This window comes from Xiphias gladius, chromosome 18 (genome assembly GCF_016859285.1).
Source record: "Xiphias gladius isolate SHS-SW01 ecotype Sanya breed wild chromosome 18, ASM1685928v1, whole genome shotgun sequence".
Classification (NCBI taxonomy): domain Eukaryota; kingdom Metazoa; phylum Chordata; class Actinopteri; order Istiophoriformes; family Xiphiidae; genus Xiphias; species Xiphias gladius.
Window position 1 is genome coordinate 6,219,297 of NC_053417.1, and position 22,421 is coordinate 6,241,717.

The 22,421-nt window shown below is 41.1% G+C and overlaps 2 protein-coding genes across 3 annotated transcripts in view; one reads left to right on the forward strand and one right to left on the reverse strand.

The window, feature by feature from the left end:
• itchb (itchy E3 ubiquitin protein ligase b) overlaps nucleotides 1–7,862 on the forward strand; it is a 29,216-nt gene extending 21,354 nt beyond the window's left edge. The window contains exons 14-22 of the mRNA XM_040153943.1: nucleotides 380–468; nucleotides 934–1,093; nucleotides 1,260–1,393; nucleotides 2,692–2,832; nucleotides 3,066–3,186; nucleotides 3,340–3,444; nucleotides 4,148–4,244; nucleotides 4,426–4,498; nucleotides 4,854–7,862. Coding sequence (XP_040009877.1) covers nucleotides 380–468; nucleotides 934–1,093; nucleotides 1,260–1,393; nucleotides 2,692–2,832; nucleotides 3,066–3,186; nucleotides 3,340–3,444; nucleotides 4,148–4,244; nucleotides 4,426–4,498; nucleotides 4,854–4,953 — 1,020 coding nt within the window. The 3' untranslated portion in view covers nucleotides 4,954–7,862. The remainder of the gene's footprint in view (nucleotides 1–379; nucleotides 469–933; nucleotides 1,094–1,259; nucleotides 1,394–2,691; nucleotides 2,833–3,065; nucleotides 3,187–3,339; nucleotides 3,445–4,147; nucleotides 4,245–4,425; nucleotides 4,499–4,853) is intronic.
• Nucleotides 7,863–9,717: 1,855 nt separating this feature from the next.
• Nucleotides 9,718–22,373, reverse strand: znf341 (zinc finger protein 341). Of its 2 annotated transcripts, XM_040151655.1 has the most exons (17): nucleotides 22,290–22,373; nucleotides 21,744–21,845; nucleotides 20,784–20,894; nucleotides 19,527–19,717; nucleotides 19,024–19,173; nucleotides 18,478–18,792; nucleotides 18,037–18,220; nucleotides 17,582–17,675; nucleotides 17,370–17,460; nucleotides 16,831–17,053; nucleotides 15,772–16,022; nucleotides 15,070–15,278; nucleotides 14,393–14,489; nucleotides 14,019–14,151; nucleotides 12,411–12,522; nucleotides 12,056–12,126; nucleotides 9,718–11,526 (listed from the first exon to the last, which is right to left on the reverse strand). In XM_040151655.1, exons 2-17 carry the CDS (start codon nucleotides 21,772–21,774, stop codon nucleotides 10,958–10,960), a joined length of 2,832 nt encoding a protein of 943 aa, XP_040007589.1. In that variant the 5' UTR covers nucleotides 21,775–21,845; nucleotides 22,290–22,373; the 3' UTR covers nucleotides 9,718–10,957. The 2 variants fall into 2 exon arrangements, with proteins under 2 accessions (XP_040007589.1, XP_040007590.1); XM_040151656.1 differs by lacking the exon at nucleotides 22,290–22,373 and having other exon boundaries at nucleotides 17,582–17,672; nucleotides 21,744–22,222.
• Between the last annotated feature and the right edge of the window lie 48 nt (nucleotides 22,374–22,421).

Here is a 22,421-nt window from a genome sequence, read left to right on the forward strand (position 1 = left end):
AAGGTGAACATGTTGAAAGGGGATCAGTTGAAACTGGTGTTTGTAAGACAGGAATTTATTCAGTCATCTGTAGAGAATACTTGACTCTATTATTGAGTTTCTGTATGTTGATATTAATGAGAAATGACATGAAGAAGCACAGTTTTAGTGTTTTCCTTCACACTGACAGATTGTTAGACATTTGGCCGTCTCAAGTTATGGCATGATAAATGCACGTGTGATTTTGGCAGCAGTGTTGAACTCACTCAGTACAAAATGGTGAGGTGATTCATTTTAATGTTCTGAGAGCTGCAGCAGTGTTTCACAAAATGAACTAAGATACTGTTTTGTAATACAGTGATTACATCGCCAATCTTTCAATACATTGTCTCTGCTTTAGATAATGAGCTTCAATGCTCAGGATTTGCGAAGGAGGCTATGGATCATCTTCCCTGGAGAAGAGGGCCTTGATTACGGAGGCGTCGCCAGGTAAATCCGAAAATGACTGAACGTAAATTCTTGTAAAAGTGTGCTCACATGTAGAGAGGAAAATGTTTTATAGTGTTTCATAATTTTTTATGTTTATCATAGTAGCTTTGGTCCATCACTTAGGCCTCTGAATAACTATTTGGAGTTTTTGCTTTTAAATTCATTGTTAATATTTGTCTTTACAACAACCTCTACAGCAGAAGTCTCCTTTAAATATTTGTGGGAGGATGATTTTTCTTTTTGCAACATGATTCCTCTGACCTAGACTATTGTTGATGTCTGTCTTTCTCCTGGTTTCTTTGATGCATTTGCAGATATTTCAGTATTTCTTTTAAATTCTACCCCACTTATGCAAATCTACACCAAATGGAATGCTCCCTCCTCTTTAATATGTTAGCTAGCTTGTTAGCTACGTGGTACTGTGGTACTGTCTTTTTCTCATTTCTGTTGTCTCCTCGTCTCCAGGGAGTGGTTCTTCCTGTTGTCCCATGAGGTCTTGAACCCCATGTACTGCCTGTTTGAATATGCCGGTAAAGATAACTACTGTCTCCAGATCAACCCCGCCTCCTACATCAATCCTGACCACCTCAAGTATTTCAGGTTCATAGGACGCTTCATTGCCATGGTTAGTCATTTTATCATGCGCTGTATTTTTCCTTAATATGGCAACAAAGATCATTGTAAGGGTAGTTTTAGGGTTTTGTAATGTACAGAGAAAAATTCCCACATAGAAACTCGTGAAAGAAATGTAATCAAACATCAATTTAACAGCATTTGTGTCTGTCCCTCAGGCTCTTTTCCATGGAAAGTTCATAGACACTGGTTTCTCGCTGCCATTTTACAAGCACATCCTAAACAAGCCGTTAGCCCTCAAGGACCTGGAGTCAATAGACCCTGAGTTTTACAACTCCCTCATGTGGATTAAGTGAGTACAAAGCGCCACGTGGAAGGCTGTTTGAGAGAGGTGGTATTATACATGTCTTTAAGTTGTTGTGTACCTCCCTTCTAAATCTGTTTCCAAAATGGTCTTGTATTTCATTCATGGTTTGAAAGTTTAAGTAAAATTCAATAAGTATCAGACCTGACACCCCTGACTAGTTTTTAAATGTGCTTTTAAATGTGCATTGCTAGTGTGTGTGTGTGTGTGTGTGTGTGTAATGTGATTTCCTGATGTCTCACTGTAGCACAGAGAAGTTCATGTGTCACAAAATTCAAGTCAAGTCTCACGTCTGCAGAATGGTTCAGACTTTACAACAATAGTGCTACTTGTAGAAACTTGACTGCTGGTTAATTGCAGATGACAAGGAAGGAATTTCAGAAGCAGAGGGGGGGGTCACCTTACCTGAAAGAAAGGCTGCCTTCTGCTAACGTCAGTCGAAATTATGACTGAGAAGTCTTAGTTTATTGAACTATAACATTGGATTTTAAGGAAAAACGAGCTGCGACACTTTACCACACGGCAAAGGCCGTACGGTTAATTAGTGAGGCAACTGTTGAGACCATCATCTAGTAAATAAGTTGATCACAAGATGAGACACGTCAGGATCCATTTGATTCACGTTGTATATTTGCTTTAGTTTAATCAATGAGAACATCCACCATGTATCACCCATCCAGAATACAGGGACTTAAATATAAATCTGAAACTACCGGCTGAAAAACAGATGCACCTTTTGCCCTCTAATAATAACACATTAATATAGGTAGGTGGTGCTATTAGAACTTAGCATATCTGCTAACCAATTTTCAGGGGAAACCCCTGAGAAGCTGCAGCGCCCCCCTTTGGCAGCAGCTGGGATAAACGGAAGGGTGGATGAGAGCAGTCAGTGATGACGTTAGTCCATTGAAATGTGTAAGGCTCGTCTGTGTCAGTCTCCCGGTTCAATCTGAAGTCAGATGAGATGCAAGTGTAGTTTAAGTATAATTGAAGACTTGAGTTCCCATCTCTGCTATTGCAAATCTCCTAATAGTAACTTGTAGTTCACCATGAAAAACACAATATTGAGATCCTCAGAGTGTGTTGCTCCTGTGTCACAACTTGTCAAATTTTTGCAGCTCATTTGAATTTTATTGACACGTTGTATGTCTGCCATGTCAAACTGTCAAACTTTTATTTTTTTGCGTACAGGATGTACGCTGTGGCTCCAGTTATTCTGTCCAGTTATACTGGAGCCACAGCGAAGGGAAGGGAGTAGTGGTGTAATTGTCTGTGCCGCTCTTTAGGGATAACAACATCGAGGAGTGCGGCCTGGAGATGTTCTTCTCTGTTGACAAAGAGATCCTGGGGGAAATCAGCACCCATGAGCTGAAACCAGGGGGAGGAGACATCCAAGTCACTGAGGAGAACAAGGAAGAGTACATTAGGTGGGTTTTATTAGATATGATTTTTTTCAGAGTTAGTTTCAATACATTACAGATCACACAGGATGTTCTATGTCAGGTTGCTTCCAGGCTACTCTGGTTAGAATTTAGTTTTCCTGAAAATGAAGCACACGGAGAAACTAAGTATTAGATTACTTCTGGTGGTTTTTGAGTTGTATGAGGTGGAGTGTAATGGTTCGCGTGGCGTGTGTGGTTGCCTTTGTCTCCCCCCACAGGCTGGTAGCAGAGTGGAGGCTGTCCAGGGGAGTGGAAGAGCAGACGCAGGCTTTCTTTGACGGCTTCAACGAGGTCCTCCCTCAGCAGTACCTGCAGTACTTTGATGCCAAAGAGCTGGAGGTGGGGATGAACCGAAAAACTCTATCACACACAAGATACATGATGTGCTGTGCACTAAAGAGACCTGTCTGACATCTGAATTACCCATACTGTACTTTAACAGCTTCCCTAGAGGAAAATAAAACATTAAAAATAACTAGTGTCCTGTTACAGGTAATGCTGTGTGGTATGCAGGAGATTGACCTTTCAGACTGGCAAAGAAACACCATCTACAGACACTATGCTCGCAGCAGCAAACAGATCGTCTGGTTCTGGCAGGTCAGTGTGCAGCAGAAGTAGTGACCTGTTTAAGTTCAATTTTTTTCCACTTAAAATAGATCCTGTAGTCTAATGACTTTGTTGAAGATATGCCAATTTGACAAGTTTAATATACTATGTTGTGAGCCTTAATTATATTATATTATGTTAATGTTTTCTTTTAATGATTACCAGTTCCTGTATTTAAATAGGTTTCTTTCTCATTTTTGAGTGGAATGATGTTCTGATATTGTTCCAATTTAAAAAGTAAGCCAGTCAGCAAGTAGGTGGTTGTACTGATTTGTGACTTTGTACCAAACATTATGCCCAAGAAGTGACCCGAGTAGGCATTTGAATTGGGATTTAGAATTGTGATGAAGCACCTCCAAATAGAGAAGCTCAGGTTTCCTCTTACAAATCTAAGGGAGTGCATGCTAAAAGTAGGCTTTGGTGTATTTGTGTGCACACTTGACTTTATTACATTTTTTTTTTTTTTTTTTTTTTTTATTTTAATCAATTTTTTTGTGTATTAGTTAAAAATGTGTTTACATTATTGGTTAGAGTAAAAAAAAAAAACATTCCTTAAACACATCTTTCCCCACTCATAGTTCTTTAGTTAGATTGATGCTGTCTATCTTACTCATGATTGATATAATGAGGTGTAGAATCTGTAACCTGGTGACATTTAGGTGTTTTAAAAAGCTTGAACCGCTTTTCCCTGCAGTTCATAAAGGAGATGGACAATGAGAAGAGGATGAGGCTGCTACAGTTTGTCACCGGTACCTGCCGCCTGCCTGTAGGAGGCTTCGCTGACCTCATGGGTAATAATCAGATTGATTTGCTCATTAATCGAAAGGTGCCGGAACGGAACAGCACTTTCTTACTGAGATTGTAAAGCTAGGTGGTATCAGTGTTGGTCCCTAAATCTTGGAAGTGTCATACTGGTGTTTTAAATTAACCATGATCTTTCAAGCTCCTACTGACCTGTGCTCCACTTTACAGGAAGCAATGGTCCTCAAAAGTTCTGTATTGAGAAGGTGGGAAAAGAAAACTGGCTTCCCAGAAGTCACACGTGGTGAGTCCATGATAACTACTGTAGAATCCACAGTAGTTGACATTGTTGCTTGGTCTGGCCCAGCCTGGTAGTAGCAGTTTATTTTAGGAAGTGTTTCCTAATTTGTGTGTGTGTGTGTGTGTGTGTGTTTTGGCTAGCTGTTGGAAGTCAGGACTTAATCCCAACCAGTTACATGGACAGATCTCAAAGCACAAAGATTTCTAGGTGTAAGGAGAAAGTAGTTATTCGTGGGTCAAAACAGAGTCCATTGATGCTCATATTCGGGTGTTTGTAAGAGAGGTCTTACCTTGAACAGACACCAAAGGAGAAGAAGTCCAATGACAAGCTGAAATGTATTTTTATGTTCCTTTCCCAGTTTTAACAGACTGGACTTGCCGCCCTACAAGAGCTACGAGCAACTAAAGGAGAAGCTGATGTTTGCCATCGAGGAGACAGAAGGCTTTGGACAGGAGTGAAAGAAACCCGGAGAAGTTTAATAGTGGGTGCAGGAGTCTGAAGGAATAAAGACCACCAGTGTTCAAATCAGGGAGCCTCTTCAGAGTAGGGGGGTGTTTTGTGTGTTTGTGCTTAAGCATTCGAGCACCTGTATGGTACTTCTATGGGTGCATGTGTGAGACTGCATGTTGTTGCAAAGGAGCAGGGATTTGGGACCCGGCGTCTACCGGCGCACACCGTGCTCGCAGCAGGCCTCTCAATGCCTGATTTGCTGTGTGAAATTTTGTATTCTTTTCAACCAAAACACAGAAGCTGAACTTGTCTCTCAGAATGTTCACCAAATTATGCATGGGATCCCGAAAAACTCACCCTCAATGGCATCCGTTTAATGGGACTGCAGTAGTTTATCTTCCCCACGTGTGATCATGTAATGGCATGCATCAGGGTGGTCTCGGGGCTACAGTCAAAATCTCATAACCAGAAAGTTGAACTGTCTTAACTAAAGACCTCAACCGGATTTCTTCTTTTCAAGTTGCTCTGCACTAAAGCATCAGCTAAATGACAAAGCGTTAAATTTTAAGGCAAGATTGTGGGGGTGCGCTTAATTTTAAAAATGGATTATGTTTCACCAAAAAGCAAACTTTGTTGTTGTAATTTTTTTTGTGTTAGGAAGAGTTTGGCCCACTTTGAGCATCATCCCCGTCATTGTCATTTCCCATCGTCCCCTTAAATCTTTCTTTCTGCATCTCTCGTGACTAAATTAGACCTTTTTGACTAGTAATGTGATTTAATAAGATAATAGCTTTGACTTTGTGAATTTATAAAAAGGAGTGCTCCCGATTAACAGTTAAATTACAGACAGTGCTTCAAAGATTTGGTAGACATGTCTAATCAAAGTGTCAAGAGGGAAACAGCTTTGTGTTCCGGGTTCTATAGTATTTGATCTGTGAATGACTTAATGATTGTGAAAAGTGTTGTAACCTCCATTATTTAAAGTGGTGGAAAATGTGGAAGACTAAAGCAGAGCTTGCTAAACTGACCCTAGTTTTATAGGGCCAGTACTGTAGTGTACTGGATGGGACGTCTTAGATTAGACTATTCTGGGAGAATCTTATAGATTAATCATTTTAATATCAGCTTCAGACACGTTACACCTTCCCTCTGTTAATTTGTGGGGCGGTCTTGTTGAAAGCGAGATCCTGACGGAATCTGAGGAGGAGGAGGAGGAGGAACGTATTTTAAGATAGTGTGTGTATTCAGTACTCAAGATGTACTTGACTTGATGTGTCAGAACATTGAAACCTCAAAAACACAAGTGAAAAAACAACAAATTCAATTTGGAAAATTCTGAAAGAGAACTTGGTGTAGATCTTCATACGTATGTAGCATATGAAAGTTAGTGATAGAGCTGTTACCCTATTTAAATCTTTTCCTGCCCCATAGCAAACCACAAAATGAATAGGAAAAATGATTTGTTTTATGAATTCAAACAGCCCAATCGAAAAGCTGCAGTGGGGTATTTAAGTCTTTTTTTCTTCCGTTTTAGACTTGAAGGAACATTTTACCTCTGTGTATTTTCGCTTCGTAACAGTCAGAATTCCTCTTGTTATTTGCAAGATACTGGTTCAAAATTCATTTCTGACACGTGAAATAGTTCATGTGGTTTATGCTTTCATTTTTGAAGATGTGTTAAAGATATGATTTTAGTCAAAGATTATGTTGATAATGTTGATTATGGATCCCAAGAATAGCCGATTTTGGCAGATTTCTGTTCACTGATTACAGATGTGTGAGTGCACGAAGAAGACCTCCGAATGCTATATTGCGGAATCCAACCCTGAGTGTGTACATAAACAGTCTTTGTAACTGCAAATATACGTTTGGTTCGGTTTGGTCCGGCTGAAGTTGCACAGCACCTGAACAGCAGTAACAGATGATTCATCTCATTTATCTATATGAAATAAAACACCAGGTAGTGTGGTTGCCCATTTTGGAGTGTCCCTTTGAATTATTTATTAAACACACCAAAAGCGGAGGCTTGGCTACTGAGGAACATTGGATTCAGGTGTTGTTGGTCTGACAAAGCACAGCACTTTTTAAAAATTTCCCTCCCCTTTTTCTCGCAGCATGCGGGGCCTCCGGTCTCGCTTAGTAACTCTAGGCTCTTTTTTTTTCCACGTGTGGTGAGGTGGCCCCTGGTGTTTTGTCAAGGGCCTTCAGGTAGCCTTATTTCCACCCTCGGGCATCAGGTATCCTTTTTAGCAACTCGATGCCGGCAGAGATGATCGACCTTTGATGATCGGCTGTATGGTCAAATTAATTCTCTGGACTCTGGCTCTGGTTAGTACTTCTTGACCCTGCTGTGGAGAAGTAGACCGACCAAGCAAAGTTTGAAGTTTTGAAGTTCTTATGAAGAAACTGCACCAAGCTATGAGACTTGAGCTGATGACACATGGCCAGTTTCGTGGCTAAGTGTGTCGTCAGCTGGAATAAAAAAAATACTGAGACAAAGTCAGTGTAATATAACGAATGTAACATGATGAATAGTTGATTGGAAAAGTTGCCTACTTACATTTTTGCCTCAGATTGTTACCACTAATGCGGAGTGTCCTTTTAATCTTGTTCAGAGTCAATCACACAATAAAATCCCGGGTACATAGTAGTTAATATAATATGTTATGTAAATATAACAATTCACCACTCTTTTTGTTTGATCGTTCTCCAGAATCCTCCATGAACAACTAAACCACTGTCACTCTCCTGTATATGAAAACAAGTTGTAAATGGTGTCAATAACAAATTTTCTTTTGTAAAAGAATGGTTTTAATAAGAGGTTTATGGTAACACTATATTTTCTTTTCCCTGTTTAATTTCTGATGTACATGAAAGATGTGTAATATAGAAATTGTCACCTTAATAAATGAAATCAAAAATGTGTGCGTTTGTGCCTTGGATGAACAAAATCAGTGTCAGATATTTTGTATTAGTGTGTTTCATTCTCTATTAATATGAGTATGATGTATTTTACCAGTCCCACCAGTTCAGTCAGGTGTTAAGGGACACTTTGGCATTCAGATTTGTTTTAGTTTTAACTTAAAAACAGCAACAAAAACCTGAAACATAAATTGAAAGGTGCTAAAAGCCAAAAATTTGTTAACATATAAAAAACTTCAACATGAATAAAAAAATGAAATCTAACAACAGAACTTAAAACCACATCTGTACCAAGCCATCTAAAAAATATAAGACCTTGACAGGTGAAAGATTACAACAATGCTTTCTACCCGCAGAAAAACCTAAAAAAAACTTCAAAATATAAATTCAAAAAAGAAAAAAAAATCCCAAACTGCATCATCGCATGAAAAAACTAAACAGGTCTTGAAAAATGCGCGAACTTCAACTATGGAAAAGTCTGAATGGAAGAATGAAATGCAACGATGCAATTGAAAAACATACCATGCCATGAAGATACTCAAATGTAAAAATATTTTTTTAAAAACCCAAACTCTTAACAACCACAAAACATGTCTAAAACTAAAAAAATATCAGAAACAAAAATGCGAATGATGTATTGAAAGGTGCTAAAACCCAAAACTGCGATAACCTGAAAAAGTCAACCTATTCAAAGACTTAAGTAAAAAAACATGAAATATAATAATGCCACTGAAAACCATATTTGTACCAAACAACGAAACGAGGTCAAATATAAGAATATAAAAAACTTCCCAGATGAAAGAGTGCAACAGCTCTTAACAACTGCAAAACACCCAAAAAAAAGTCAAAATGCAAAGAAAAATATTAAAAATGTGACATTATTAAAATGTGAGATATTCCAATAATTCTTTATAACCAAAATTTTTTTTTAAAAACTGACGTTTCAAAATGCAAAAAATCCTCAAAAATAAGTTTTAAAAATCTGCACCATGCAATGGAATATAACATACATGAGGCATGTAGCATGTGCTTCAACACACAGAAATGCATTATCCTATGGAGAAATGTTATACTCCGGTTTGCCACTGCAGTCCACTGCAACTGTTGAGCCTCTAAGCTGCCTACAGCTGCCGTGCCCAGACTCTGTGCCTCTCTTTGTTCCCTTTGCTCTCTCTTTCTAAGAACAGAGGCTCCTCTTCATCCGACCATCTGCTGCCTTGGGACGTCTCTCTCTTTACCCCCCGCCCCCATTTTGTGTCCCAGGCTTTGTGACTCCTGCCGGCAGTCCACCCACACGTCTCTGATCTGGGCGTTCATCCACCTGGACGCGCAGCCAGTTGTTAGCAAATCTTTGTTCCTCACTGCTTCAGCATTGTGCCGTTGTCTGCAGCTGCTTCATCCTCACCGCTTCTCCCTCCCCCCTCTGTGTGAATGGTATCATCGAATTTTGCCTCTTGTGTATATGTGTAGTTTGTCCTCTTTCTAGGTTTCTGTGGTACACAGGGGGGTTTTGTAGCCAAGGCCCTGCCAGCTCTTGGGGATTCCTCTGGCTTTTCTTTACAGAACACATTTGCATTTTCCCAAAGTCTCTTTAACACCTAGTCTACCTGCTTGCACGTCTAGTTACCATAAATATTCAATTAATCAGTACAAGTTTTGTACTTAATTTACTTAACAATCATTGTTTCTCCACAGAGTAATGCTAACTACTACATCTACTGCGCGTCAGTCTGTCCTGGTAGAGGGACCCTTCCTCTATTCCACTATTTTGCCTGTTCTGTGCACTTTTTCACGCAAGATTTTTTTTTTTTACAAATAAATACACTTTTTTATGCATCTACTTAAGTTTTTCCTCAGGGAATCTTCAGTTTCTACAGAATGTTGTCTAGAGAGTACTGTGTTATGTAAACCTCATCGTCCCTTACATAAACAGTAACCATGTTGTTTACTTTTATTATCATTCACACAGTTGATGCTATACACTTGACTCACACAGAACCTCTACGCTGTTGAGAGCTTCACTTCTGTAGGAGTTTTTCTTTTGTTGGATGAAAAATAGTTTGTCTAACCTATTATGCATGTGTGCAATATCAAACCTCATTATAGCCATACACATTTTTGATATAAATGTGTAATACTATAATGAGGCTCTACAAATTATTTGAATTGGAGCATTTGGGCGTTCCCACTAGGTAGTCGCAGATATCTAGGACATCACCTACCGTGATAAAACACTTGAGCAGAAGCTGATTGTCAACTGATCATACATAACAGTAAAGGATTGTCAGAGGGTGGAATTTTACTCAATTTGCAAGGACATGTATATGGACACAAATGTTCTTTGAGACACAAGTAAACTTATAATATTTTACTTTTTGCTACATAAAATTAGAGAAAATGTTGCCATTGCTTTTGGCCGCTGTGGTTTAAAGGACCAGTGTGTGGGATTTAGTGGCATCTAGTGGTGAGGTCGCAGATTGCAACCAACTGAACACCCCTCCCCTCAGCCCTCCTTTTCCAAGCGTGCAGGAGAACCTACGGTGGCCTTCAGGTAATGTAAAAATGCAAATGGCCCTCTCTAGAACCAGTGTTCGGTTTGTCCGCTCTGGGCTACTGTAGAAACATGGCAGTGAAACTTGGCGGGCTCCGTGGAAGAGGACCCGCTTCCTATGTAGATATGAAGGGATAATTATAAGCTACCGAAAACACGATTCTTAGTTTCAGGTGATCATACACTAATGAAAACATAATTATGAATATTATATTCCATTCCAACAGATCCCCCTAAATCCTACACAGTGGTCCTTTAAATTTACACCAAAAAAAAAAAAACAACAAGAATTTGTACAAATGAACATGGAAATGGTCCCTTAGTTTTCTTGGGGATATAAATCTACCAGGTAAATTATCCCATAATCATTTTATTTATTTACAGTAAAGGGAGTAAAATATGTGCAAATAATTTAAACAGCGTTTTAATTTAAAACAAATAAATCATTTCCAAGATTGTTTTTATTTTAAATAATTGATAACTGACTTTGTTAGTTGGTCCATGTCCAGGAAATGTTCCTACAAATATGATGCTTAAAACTATAAACATGGTTGCTGCAAACAGTTTGGGTCATTGCTCTGAATCTGCTCCAGTGTTTCGTCGCCATGTTCCACCCCATCATCCTCCTCCTCCTCTTCTCTTCCTGTCTGCCCCTCATAGGTGCTGATAGACATTGCAGCCCGACAACCCTCGTCAGTCCTCCTCTGCTCTCCCTCCTCCTCCTCCTCCTCCTCCTCCCCATGTCTTTCCACCTGCTCGTGGCTGCTCTTTGAGCTTTCGTCCTCCTCCCCGTCATCTCCCCCCGTCTCTGGCCCTTTTGCTTCTCTCATGAACCTACTTCTCCCGCCATCCTTTCCGTCCTTCTCCTCTACCATCGGCACTCCTCCAACCTCGTCTCCGTCCGCCTCTCCAGCCCCTCCTTCGGTTCCTGTCCCGTTCCCTGCTGCAGGACATTTGTGATCTCTATAATAGCTCTGTCTGGTGAATCCCTTGTTGCAGTCGGAGCATCTGAAGCGGTAGTTATCTGTGTGGGACTGCTGATGCTCGAGCATGTGAGCCCTGCGGCTGAATGCCTTCTGACAAAACAGACACTTGTAGGGTTTGATACCTGGAGGAGGACAGGAGTTTATAAGAATCCCTGTAATAATTCCATTTGTCGTCTTTGATACAGATAGAGGATTTACTCAGTTTCAGTTCATACCTTATGAAAACATGTGCTGTATGTAACTGCAGACTGACAACACAAACAATTCTTAGATTTCGAGCTGCTCTGGAGGTCAGAACTGGCTATCACACTTAGAGACGTTATTCCTATCAGCTAACGTAATATCTTGGTCCTACAAACATGCCCTTAGGATCTGCAGTTAGGTCTCGGGTACTGTATGTCTAGAAATCGGCCATTCATTCAACAGCCATCGTTCCACATATGGGTCACCGCTACTATCTGATCTGGGCGAGCTGTTCACTTATTTTCATTTGAATCTGTTGAGTTTTTTAACTATTCTGCTAAGAGACTGGCCATTTAAGAAATAAATGAAAGGAAGTTTCATTAATGCTATGACTTATCATCTCCAACAATATTCCATCACCTTTGTTCGAAAAGTGTATAAAAATGATCATCGGCATTATTCCCTCACCAGAATGTGACAGAATGTGGGCCTTGAGTTTGTCTGGTCTGTTGAATTCTTTGGTGCAGCCTACATGTGTCCTGGTGAGAAAAACACAAAATTCATCACAAAATGAAAATGAAAAAACCCCTACGGAAAGTAAGACGGTCGGAAAGAATCAAAAGAAAAAATTAGAACAAAATAAAGGGGATATAGAAGCACAGGTGGGAAGGAAAAGGAAAAAAATGATAGATGTAGGAAGAGTTGAAAAGGCTTGAATGTTGAAAAGAGTTCATCGAATAGGGAAGGAGGGAAGAATGAGTTAAATAACAGTAACTATTTCAGTGATTTCAGCTAATAGGGCTTTTCCACTGAAGAGCCTCACCTGAAGGGACACTTGTATTTCTTGAAAGGTTCGTGGATGAGCATGTGTCGCTTGACTTTGTCCTTCCTATTGAACGTGGCCTCACAGAGGGAGCATTTGTATGGCTTCTCACCTGGAAAATGGAGTCAGCGTCAAACTCAGAGCTTTACTTCCATTAATGCGTTATACAGATTAGTCAGTTCGACCCCATGACATTCAAACGGTGGGGAACATAGCTCAAGTGTTTGCTCCGGCAAAGTCTTGGCAACCGCATAGTTTACCAAAGCATTCGAATGCTGACGTTTGAGATTCTTCAACATCAGCTTTACATTAATCACCATTAATCAGTAGACCTGGGATTTACTCAGGCAGTATTATGGTATTATGAATCACTTCCTTACTTTAACAAGAAGTCCACAGTGCAATGTGACAGCAGTAGGGATGGGAATTGATAAGATTTTATTGATACCAATGCCATTATTGTTTCTGCTTATCTGTCCGATTCTTTATCGAATCCTGATCAATTTTCTGTGTAGAAAAAAAAAGTAGGCCTACACAGGTTTTTGCCCAGCAGTCACACCTGACACCCCAGTGCTCCCACTACGATCCTCCCTCCTTTTAAACAGTTTGCTTCGTCTGTCAGTCTAAGAATAAGTAGACCTACCAGAACAGAATGAGATATAAACAAATAATATATATAGAATAGAATGTTTTCTATAGAATGTTAAAATAAGGAGATATTAATATTAACATACTGTAAATAAGAAATTGTAAAAAAAAATATGTAAAGTGTAGAAAATAATAAAATATGATGCTGAGCTTTGGCTCTGGTGCCTGGTAATTAGTCCAGTCCTCACAATATTATACAATTAGTTTGGCTATACAACTAAAACACAAGTCTATAGGCTATGATTGCAGTTTTATTATTAATTTTATCAGCTGCATCAGGCCCATTCATAGTGGCTTCCACAGATTTCCTTTTCCACATTTTCAAATATGAAATACTATTTCTACTATGCGTGCATCCATACTGTCCATTATGCCCAGGTAATCAACATTTTAAATTCAATTTTTTAATCGTCAATGTCAATCCATCCCTTTCCATCTTGCATTAGTTTAGAGTTGTAACTAAATCTTGACTGCGTGACTAAATAGTCATTGTCTTGTTTTAAAATGATATTCATCTGTGACGAGTGCCATCACACCCATATATTGTCTGGACTGGTCTCCACGGAGGTTTCTGCTGTAAAGCGTGAGTTTCATTTCGTGCATGGGCATACTAACACATGTTCCCACATGACGTGGTTATCTCTTGTGAGCTGCAATTTATAAACACCGTTGGCCGTTGGTGTAGTTGCAATTCACTCCCACGCCCTGGAAGTGGCTGGTAGAAAAAAACATGCCGGCATCGACAAAAGGAACGATAGGCTCAGAGGCATACAATTCCAGTGAGCCGGACAATTTGGAACCTCGACTGAATCTCAGCTGGAGCCGGTTCTCGATTCCCATCCCTAGACAGCAGAAATATTCACACATCTGCCCCTGACGGAACTAAGAAAATGCACAGTTGTCAAATGGCTTGGCTAAAAGTTTTCCTGCAAAATGATGTTTTATGAAAGTCTTTCAGACCTGAATGAATGCGTGTGTGGAGTTTGAGGTAGTGCTCTGTCTTGAAGGCCTTCTTACAGATCTGACACTTGAACCTCCCTCCGGTCCCATGAGTGGGGAGGTGGCGTCTGAAGTACCTTTCACACGGGAAAACCTGATGGCCAGACAGAGATCAGAACAGACATTGCACCGAGGTCTTAAACTGTGACGCGGAAAAACGAGAAACACCTAAACATCTCAAACCTGAACTGGTGAACTACACGTGACTACTAGAACTCTTACAGTCCAAATACCACCACAGTCATAGCTGGCCATGCTGGCTCTTTACGTGAGGATACCCTTACAGATTTCAAAGGTGTATAGTTTGCGTTTGTTCCCATGAGCATATAATGTACCTTTTGACAGTGTGGACAGGGAAAGTTGTGTGAGGCAGTCAGTAGGTGTTGTTCTAGGGCCTCCTGGGTAGAATATCTGCTTTGACACTTCACACACCTGAGGCGAAACAAACAAAGGAGTAAGAGTGATGTACTTTACCGGCTGACCACAGTAACACGCCAGACAAGTAAGAACATAAAATGAGCTGAGGAAAAAGTGCAGCCTGGAGGGAGGAGGGTCCGATTTTGGACATTTGTTTCTATAGCTGGTATGAACAGCAGAGAAGCAGAAGAAAACATATGACCATCGTGCTCAGCTTAATTCACAGACACTACAGATACTGCATTTATTTTGACTTTCCCTGGTGACAGAATCTTCTAAGGATGAGGTTGGTGTTACTTATATTTTTACTTTTCACAAATGCTAAGAACCAAAAGACAAAAACTAACAGTGTGTTAGTCTGTCTCTCTGTATTTTCCACCTTCCCCACCCTATCTGTGACATACATTCTTACTGAATATATAAATCTTTATAAGCCGCTAAAAATGTAGTTAATTTAAAAAAAATGAGGCTAAAACAGCTGGGACCTAGTTTTTAGCAAATGTTACTCAAACGGGAGTTAACATATTTTCCCTGTGTTCTGCTATAATTAATATGTAATCCATAGACAAGGATGAGCGGTTGGCCTGTAGCTGACCTGTAGACGGTGGTTTCCTTGCGAGTGCTCTGCTGTGGGCAGAAGCAGTGGGAGTACTGGTGGACTCCCAGTTCGAACAGCGAGGGGAACACCTTGCTGCAGAGGTGGCAGCGGTAGGTCAGCTGCTCCTGGTGCGTCCTGATATGCTCCAAAAACTGATCCAGCTTCTGGTAGGTCTGGGAGCAGGACTTCAACACACACTTATAAACCTGCAGGGAAGCAGAGATGTAGTCCAATTCACTGATCCAGTTTTCTTGGATGTTTGATCCCATTGACTCTACTCCCAGTTAAAAAAAACACGCATAATTTACCTTACTGCCCACCATTTTCTAATGCATACACTACCTTGTGTTTTTCAGTGGTGTTCTCCGCCTTTTACGTGTCCTTTGTCAGAAAATCAAAGCCACGGATTTAAAAGTATGAAAACATGGATGTTGGGTGAAAGATAATCTGAAGCTGGCAACTTCTTGTAATAAAAAGGCTGCAGTTCAGTATCTTATTCTGAAGTTATCAGATGCCCATTCAGATGAATTTACACTTCACCTGAAAAGCAACTCTGGTGGCCTTGGAAAATCATTTACCATTTTATTGTAAGTGTCCAACAAAGGAAACATAAACACACATGACTCTCATAAAAAGGGCAGTCTATACACCTTCTGAGCAACCCTGCCACCCATGCACGCACACCCCACATGTACTCACCTGCTCCCCTTTGTGCTGGGTCAGGTGGGACTTGAGCTGGAAGTAGGTCTTGAACTTGCTGGCGCAGAACTGGCACTGGTAGGAGCTGTCTATCACAACGATCTGTTTGGTCTGAGCTTGGCACTGTTGGCTCTGGTTAGGCGGCACCTGCATCTGTGCCCGAGGATGCCCGTTCTGCACGGCTTCCCCTTGGCTGCCTTCCGGATCAGCCCGAGCCTCGGGCGCACTCTCCTCCAAATCTCCTGAAGCTTCTGTAATCAAGCATTGTATTTATTGTAAGGGCTGGAGCCTTAAAATCTGTTGCTGGATCAGTAACTATTATTACTTTTACAATTGGGATTGGCATTTCTTTTGTCCTGAATTAGTACTAACCTCAAACTCAATAAAAATATGAATGTGTGGCCATGAGTGAAACCATCAATACTGTTTTGTTGGCAGGCTGTTGCACATGTGACAGGGAACCATGAACACACAGCAATATAATGGTAACTGATTTATTAGTTACAACTAGAAAATTCAGTCACGCGTAGGGCCGTAACCTACACTCTGAGCAAAAGGTCACTCTAGGCATGTAAACCATGCCAGTGATTTCTCAAAGCATATTTGGGGGACAGAGCAGTGGTCTGTTTAGTATGAATTTTTCATTGCCTTTTGTGGACAGGAACTGATTCTTTATCAGGAGCATAGCTGTGCTGTAACTGTTCTATTTTTCTGATTTCTAATTAAAGCTGTTCTAATAAAAGATTTCATAGTCAAAATAGTTCAAAAGACTATATCTACTATCCGCTTCGCTTTGTAAAATCAGATCATCAGTATCTGCCTGATATCACTTCAAAACCATTTTTTTGGTGTTTTGCTTTTTTTTCCATGAAATTGTGAAACTGTATGTTTAGGGCCCCTTCTTACTCGTCATCTTCCATCAAAAGGCAGCCGTGTGACCGGTGTGATGCCGAAAAGCTGCAGAGCCTTGACAACTGCTGAGATTATGTTCAGAGCTTTGAAACTTGTTGTAGCCAGAATGTCCCCTATTGTAATTTACATGGTGTTGACGGATATTACCTGTTTGTGCTGCCTCTTGCTCTGCTTGTGTTTGACTGGTCTGCTGCTGAGGCCCTTCCTCCTCCTGTTCAACCTGCTGCTGCTGCTGCTGCTGCTGCTGCTGCTGCTGCTGCTGCTGCTGCTGCTGCTCCCCACCCCCCTCCTCCTCATTGGATGACACTGGCACCACCTTTACTGTGACCGGTAATCTTGACACTGTGCTGGACACACCCATAGGCCATACCTTGAGGGTAAAAAACAGTTGCTGTTACTACATGTTGTCTGCTTTATATTGCATTGACATGTTATGGAAATAATCAGGGGAGTCACTGCATGGTTTCAAATGAAAGTGCTTTCTGACACGTTTCAAACTATGTTCTACAACAAACCAGATGTTGCAGTATATTCCACTGACCAAAAATCCCAGACAAGAGCTGTGTCGGTGACAGTTCATTCTATTTTAAATTACCGCATAACTCACAACACTATACTAAAGGTATCTTTTGAGTGTTAACTACTAGAACGTTAAGTTGAAGAAAACCGCAGTGGGTTGTGCCAACCTTGTGTGTCTGCATGTGTTTCTTCACGTTGGACTTTTGGGCGAAGGCTCGGCCGCAGACGATACACTGAAAGGGTTTCTCCCCTGTGTGGCTGTAAACGAATAATGGCAATAAGTCATTCATCTTTGGCTGGAAGTAAACTGAGTCACTTCCTCCTGAATAGACGGCTATTTTTATGTGGGCAGAGTCTTCCGGGCTGGCCATTAACTCACCTCCTAATGTGCTGCTGAAGATCGAAGTTTTTCGAGAAGATTTTGTCACAGAAATTACACTTGAGCTTTGGACCTTTTCCTTTCAGCTGCTCTGCTGGGGAGTGGAATTCAGCGAATGAATATTTATCCTACCATCATCATCATACATTTCAAATCCATGGTCATTATGTCACCATGTGCAGTTTCAGTGTGTATGCATGAATACGTTATCCTTAGTGGCGGAGGCTGTGGCACCGGCAACACTACTTCTAAAAGTTTTAATTGTGATGTGTAGCGTCTCCAATTTAAAAGCTGTTTCAGGGTATTTTCCTTCATGATGAGTTTTGTCATTTGGGAACAAAATTGGTCAAATGTAAGTTTAGGTGACAGCACAAAATATCACCTTTGAACAGCTTTGGTCCAAAACACTGAAGAATTAGCAGATCATTGCTCTTTTAATCTCTTTCCTCACAGACCTGTTGCTCCATCTGGGCTCTTTTTGCTACTCCTCGGCCGTTTGGGAATGATGACCTTCTCAAATTCGCCCAGCTCCGTCAGGCTGGTGGTGATGCTGCAGGTCTTCGTTTTGGTGCCCTGCTTCCCGGGGCTGTAGACAGGAGGGGTAGTGAATGACTGGCTCTCCACACACTGACTGGGCACCTGAGGGACACACACAGGCGCAGTGCTTTGTCTTAGGCTGCTTTTCTGTTTCAGTCTTCTGTGTAAATAACTTCATTCTTTATGATGTACTTTAGTATTTTTCAACTCATTTCATTTGAAGTTTTATTTAATATTCTTCCTTCAGCCATTATGGGCAGAAAGTTTTTACATTTTTTTTTCCTGTGCAACACCTGAAGACGTGGAATTAAACGATGCTGAGATACTGAGATGGTAACCAAACAGCAAACTTTACTCACTTGTACAGGATGGAAAGGCTGCAGACCCAGGGTGTGGATCTCTGCACCACCCCCACCCCCAGCCATATGGGGCAGTGTGCTGTACACCTGCACCACTGAGTTGCTGTGGCTCGCCGGGACTTGAGAAGAGAGTGGCTGCTGGGCAGGCTGGGCAGGCTGGCCAGCTGGCAGGGGGTGGGCCGGTGTTTGGCTGGAGGGCAGGGGATGGGAGGACTGAGGCTGCTGCTGTTGATGATGATGATGCTGATGATGGTGGTGGTGGTGGTGATGGTGCTGAAGGTAAGATACACCAGCTGTGTGCATGCTCAGGTTACTCTGCAATACAAAATATATAGATTAAATAACAGCGAAGCAAAACTGTATACTTTTTTTTTTAACTTTATTCTCAGAATGACTCCGAATGGACATTTTCTACAGTCCCGATTTTGGACTTAATCATCTCATATTGTTGTTAATTTTAATGACTTTAAATAGGAAGCATGATAAACAAAGCCTGATGCCTTATAGGGTCAGGACAATGAGTAAGCTCGCTCCCTTCTGTTTTACCTGTATAGGTGTCTGCATGGTGGCCATGGGCTGGTCGATGGAGGTGAAGGCTGAGATAGCCGACATGAGGACATCGTCACTGACCAGCACGTTGCCTTGGACCAGCGTGTGTGTCATAGGGGATGGAGGGACTGTGATGTAGGTGGATACCTGGTGTATAAGTGCAGATTAATGCACAAACGTGAAATATAAGTTGGTATTTCCTGTCTTGATCCAGAAACAATCCACTTCAAGTGAGAAAACATGCAGGATTGAGTGAAAAAATTATAATCCTTATTACTTCGCTAAATACTGTTATTCATCATAATCATTTGTCTTGGTTTCAAAAGAGAGAATTAAAGTTACTGCACTTTTTCACTTTCACTTTATATTTATGCTCTTGCTGTGACTAAAATGTATGACCTAACCTAAAAACAAATTGTTTCTTTACTAGCAGGTTCACCACTAAATTCATCTAACAATGTAGCGGTCCCCCACATAAAAAAACAGCTCTGTCCTCTAACCTGTCTGTTTGCAAGAGTCTGTGGTCCGGAGCTGATTGATGGGACTGGCGTGTAGGCATTGGTGGAGGCCAGGGACACTGTGGACAGGGAAGGCGCACTAGACTGGCACTGCTCCCTCTTGTGTGTCATGAAGGCTGGCAAAGAATTGAACTGTTTTTTACACTTCCCACACAGGAACACATCCTCGTCGTCTGCAGGAGGGACAAACATGCAGGTTTGAGGCAATCGCAGTGGAAAAACGACGGAGAGGAGGAATAACCCACCTACACCGCTGTACACTGCAGTTATACCTTCCAGCATTTTCACACAAAAACTGTCAATTTTGATTACATTACTGTATTTACATATTCTATAGTATTGCCAGTTTTGGCATACAGGATGTGAGGATGCATTTTACGTTTCAAGCAGCAGCAAAAGTGTTTTCTTTGGAAAAATAGAGGAAAAGCCGGTTAGTTGTCATGAGCAGCAAAAGCATTCATGACTGCACAATCAAAGAAAAGGGCAGGAACAACACAGCAACCGCCAATTAATAACAGTGTGACTAGTAATTTTGAGTCCAGATAACTTACAAGGGCCTCTACTCACACTTGAACTCTCGTAGTTTGAGATTTTAATGGCTAAGAGGGAATATTTATACTATTCCAGGAGCCAGTCTTGCACTCGGCAACACGATTAGCACCCTGCCGGGACCTGCTTCCTCTTGCCACAGGCACACTGTATATTGCAGTGCCTTCAGGAAGAGGGGCTAAAAGTAAATGCTGCTCATGAACAGTACTAATTGGGAGGTCTTTTAGAGTAAACACATACCAATAATGACCATAATCGTGGCCAACTTGTAACTATTTGTTTCCGTAAGTAAATCCAAATTTAAGCCGATAAAACAGTATCCTTTTGGGAAACAAAGCAGAGGTGCTATTTCACGCACCATACGTCATATAAATATATATAAATATACTGAGTCTTGTCAAATTTGATAAAACTAATATCTTAATGCCTCTTGTCACATGTTCTCCAGGAGTAAAATAAGAAAACGTCATTGCCTGTTTTAACCTATTCAAAGGAGGTGAGTCCCATCCTCTTAAAATTAAACTCTGGTGGTAAACTGATACTGGGCTGAAGACCGTATTCCTTTACAAGCCCATTTCAGATACCATATGGCTACATACAGAAAGGATCCTTGTCTGACTGCAGGGTTTTTGTTCTTCTGCTGGTTTTGTAATCACTGAGCTGTCATGTCACTGTATTTGTTGTATATACCCATAGACTGGATGGTGGGCGTCCCCGAGACATTCTGGTTGTTGGGGTCAGGAACTCCGCCTTGGCCATCCAGCAGAGACTGGACCGCCAATACTGTCTGGTTGTCCATCCCTTCAGAGGAAGGAGGAGAGGAGGGTGGAGAAACAGTGTAATAACTCACGTGCTCCACTCTATTGTCTGCTCTCTGTGGTTGATTTTTTTCACTGAAATCTGAGAATATGAATGTAGTTTTGAAATGTTTTAGGGGCGTCTAGGTAAATAAGCCCGGAGGGAAGAGCAGTGCCTGGCCCCGAAGATGGAAGAGAACCTGTATTTTGTTGAAGGACACTTCAACAGAGGAATGATCTTTGCACTAACTGCTAAACCTTGAGATGTGAAAAGATCAAATATTCTGTGCAGTGAAGACTAGCAGCTTTATACAGGGTTATATCCAGCCAGGGCAGCTCCACTTATCTTATAAATGTCTTTTTATACATTTGTGGAAGAATGTACAAAAATCTATTAATGTTGATGATTAATACCTCAGGAGACTAACATACATTCAAGGTAAAAGGGCGCTGTAAATTCACTACTGACTAACACAGACACAGTATTAATCCTTATAGTTATATCATAGAAATAGTACAGTGTTTTCATCAAAAGGGCCTGCTGCAAAGATGTAACATTGAGTCTGAATAGCAGGAGGAGGCCCCCATCATTTGACTGCCTGACTGCAACAGACAAGAACAACTTACAGTCATAAGCTGTCCACAAGGTCTAAACAATAATCAATCTTTCTGTTTGTTTACAGTCCTAGACACTCTCCCATCTCTGGGATGTTTTGATTGATGTGACGTTTGCGTGGTTTTATAGTGAGTTTTCTGTACATCGAAATGGGTCCGGTATATTGACGTTGTTTAAAATACACATTCACGTTTTATTCTAGTTGCAGCAGGGTGGTTATTAACAAAATATTCCTACCTTCGAGCACTTCGAATATTGCCTGCGCCATCTTGTAGCTCTCCTGCTGCGCGATAGGCACTCGATTAGCAGGGGCCGTCTGTTGAGGTACCCTCCCTTCAACTGAAGGGAGAAGACGCTGAAAACGCTCAAACCAAGAAGTTGGAGGCACCAGTTGCCTAATTAATGTTCACAATACACTGCCGAGGGTATAAAAACATACGCCGACTGGAAGTACAGCTTGCTTGTTTTTTTCTGAAAAGCGTGATAGTTGAGGTTTTCGTTGCTCCAATGAACATTTTCACACATACAACACAAATAAACATAAAACGTGTCAAAGCTCAATTTTGAGTACAGCAATGTCACGCTGTAGTTTAAATTGGCAACAACTTGCGCAATACAAAGTGTAATCTATCCCATGTTAATTTGAAGTAAGATGACAAAATGAAAGCGATGGCAGTAAGTTTTATTTTTCCGTGGAACATGAATGTACCTTAGGATCGACGAATCTGCGCTCGGTAAAGTGACAGGCAACACTTTGCACCAATCAGAGAGCGTCAGTCCCACCTTGCGGAAAGTGCAGCTTTTTGACCAATGGTAACCGTGCAATCGACGCACGTGCTCGTTTCGCGGCAAAAAAGATTTCGCGCGAAAACCGTCCGATCCTTGTTTAGATGTAGATCAGCTGGGACAATAACA

Bases quoted from the DNA above. Each gene is read 5' to 3' on its own strand.
- znf341 (XM_040151655.1), bottom strand. From the start codon at position 21,774: ATGGCGCAGGCAATATTCGAAGTGCTCGAAG. The intron at 17,054-17,369 runs GTTGGCACAACC...TTTACCCTCAAG, and splicing joins AACACATGCAGACACACAAG to GTATGGCCTATGGGTGTGTC. The intron at 14,152-14,392 runs GTACATTATATG...TCTGGCCATCAG, and splicing joins CCTGTCCACACTGTCAAAAG to GTTTTCCCGTGTGAAAGGTA.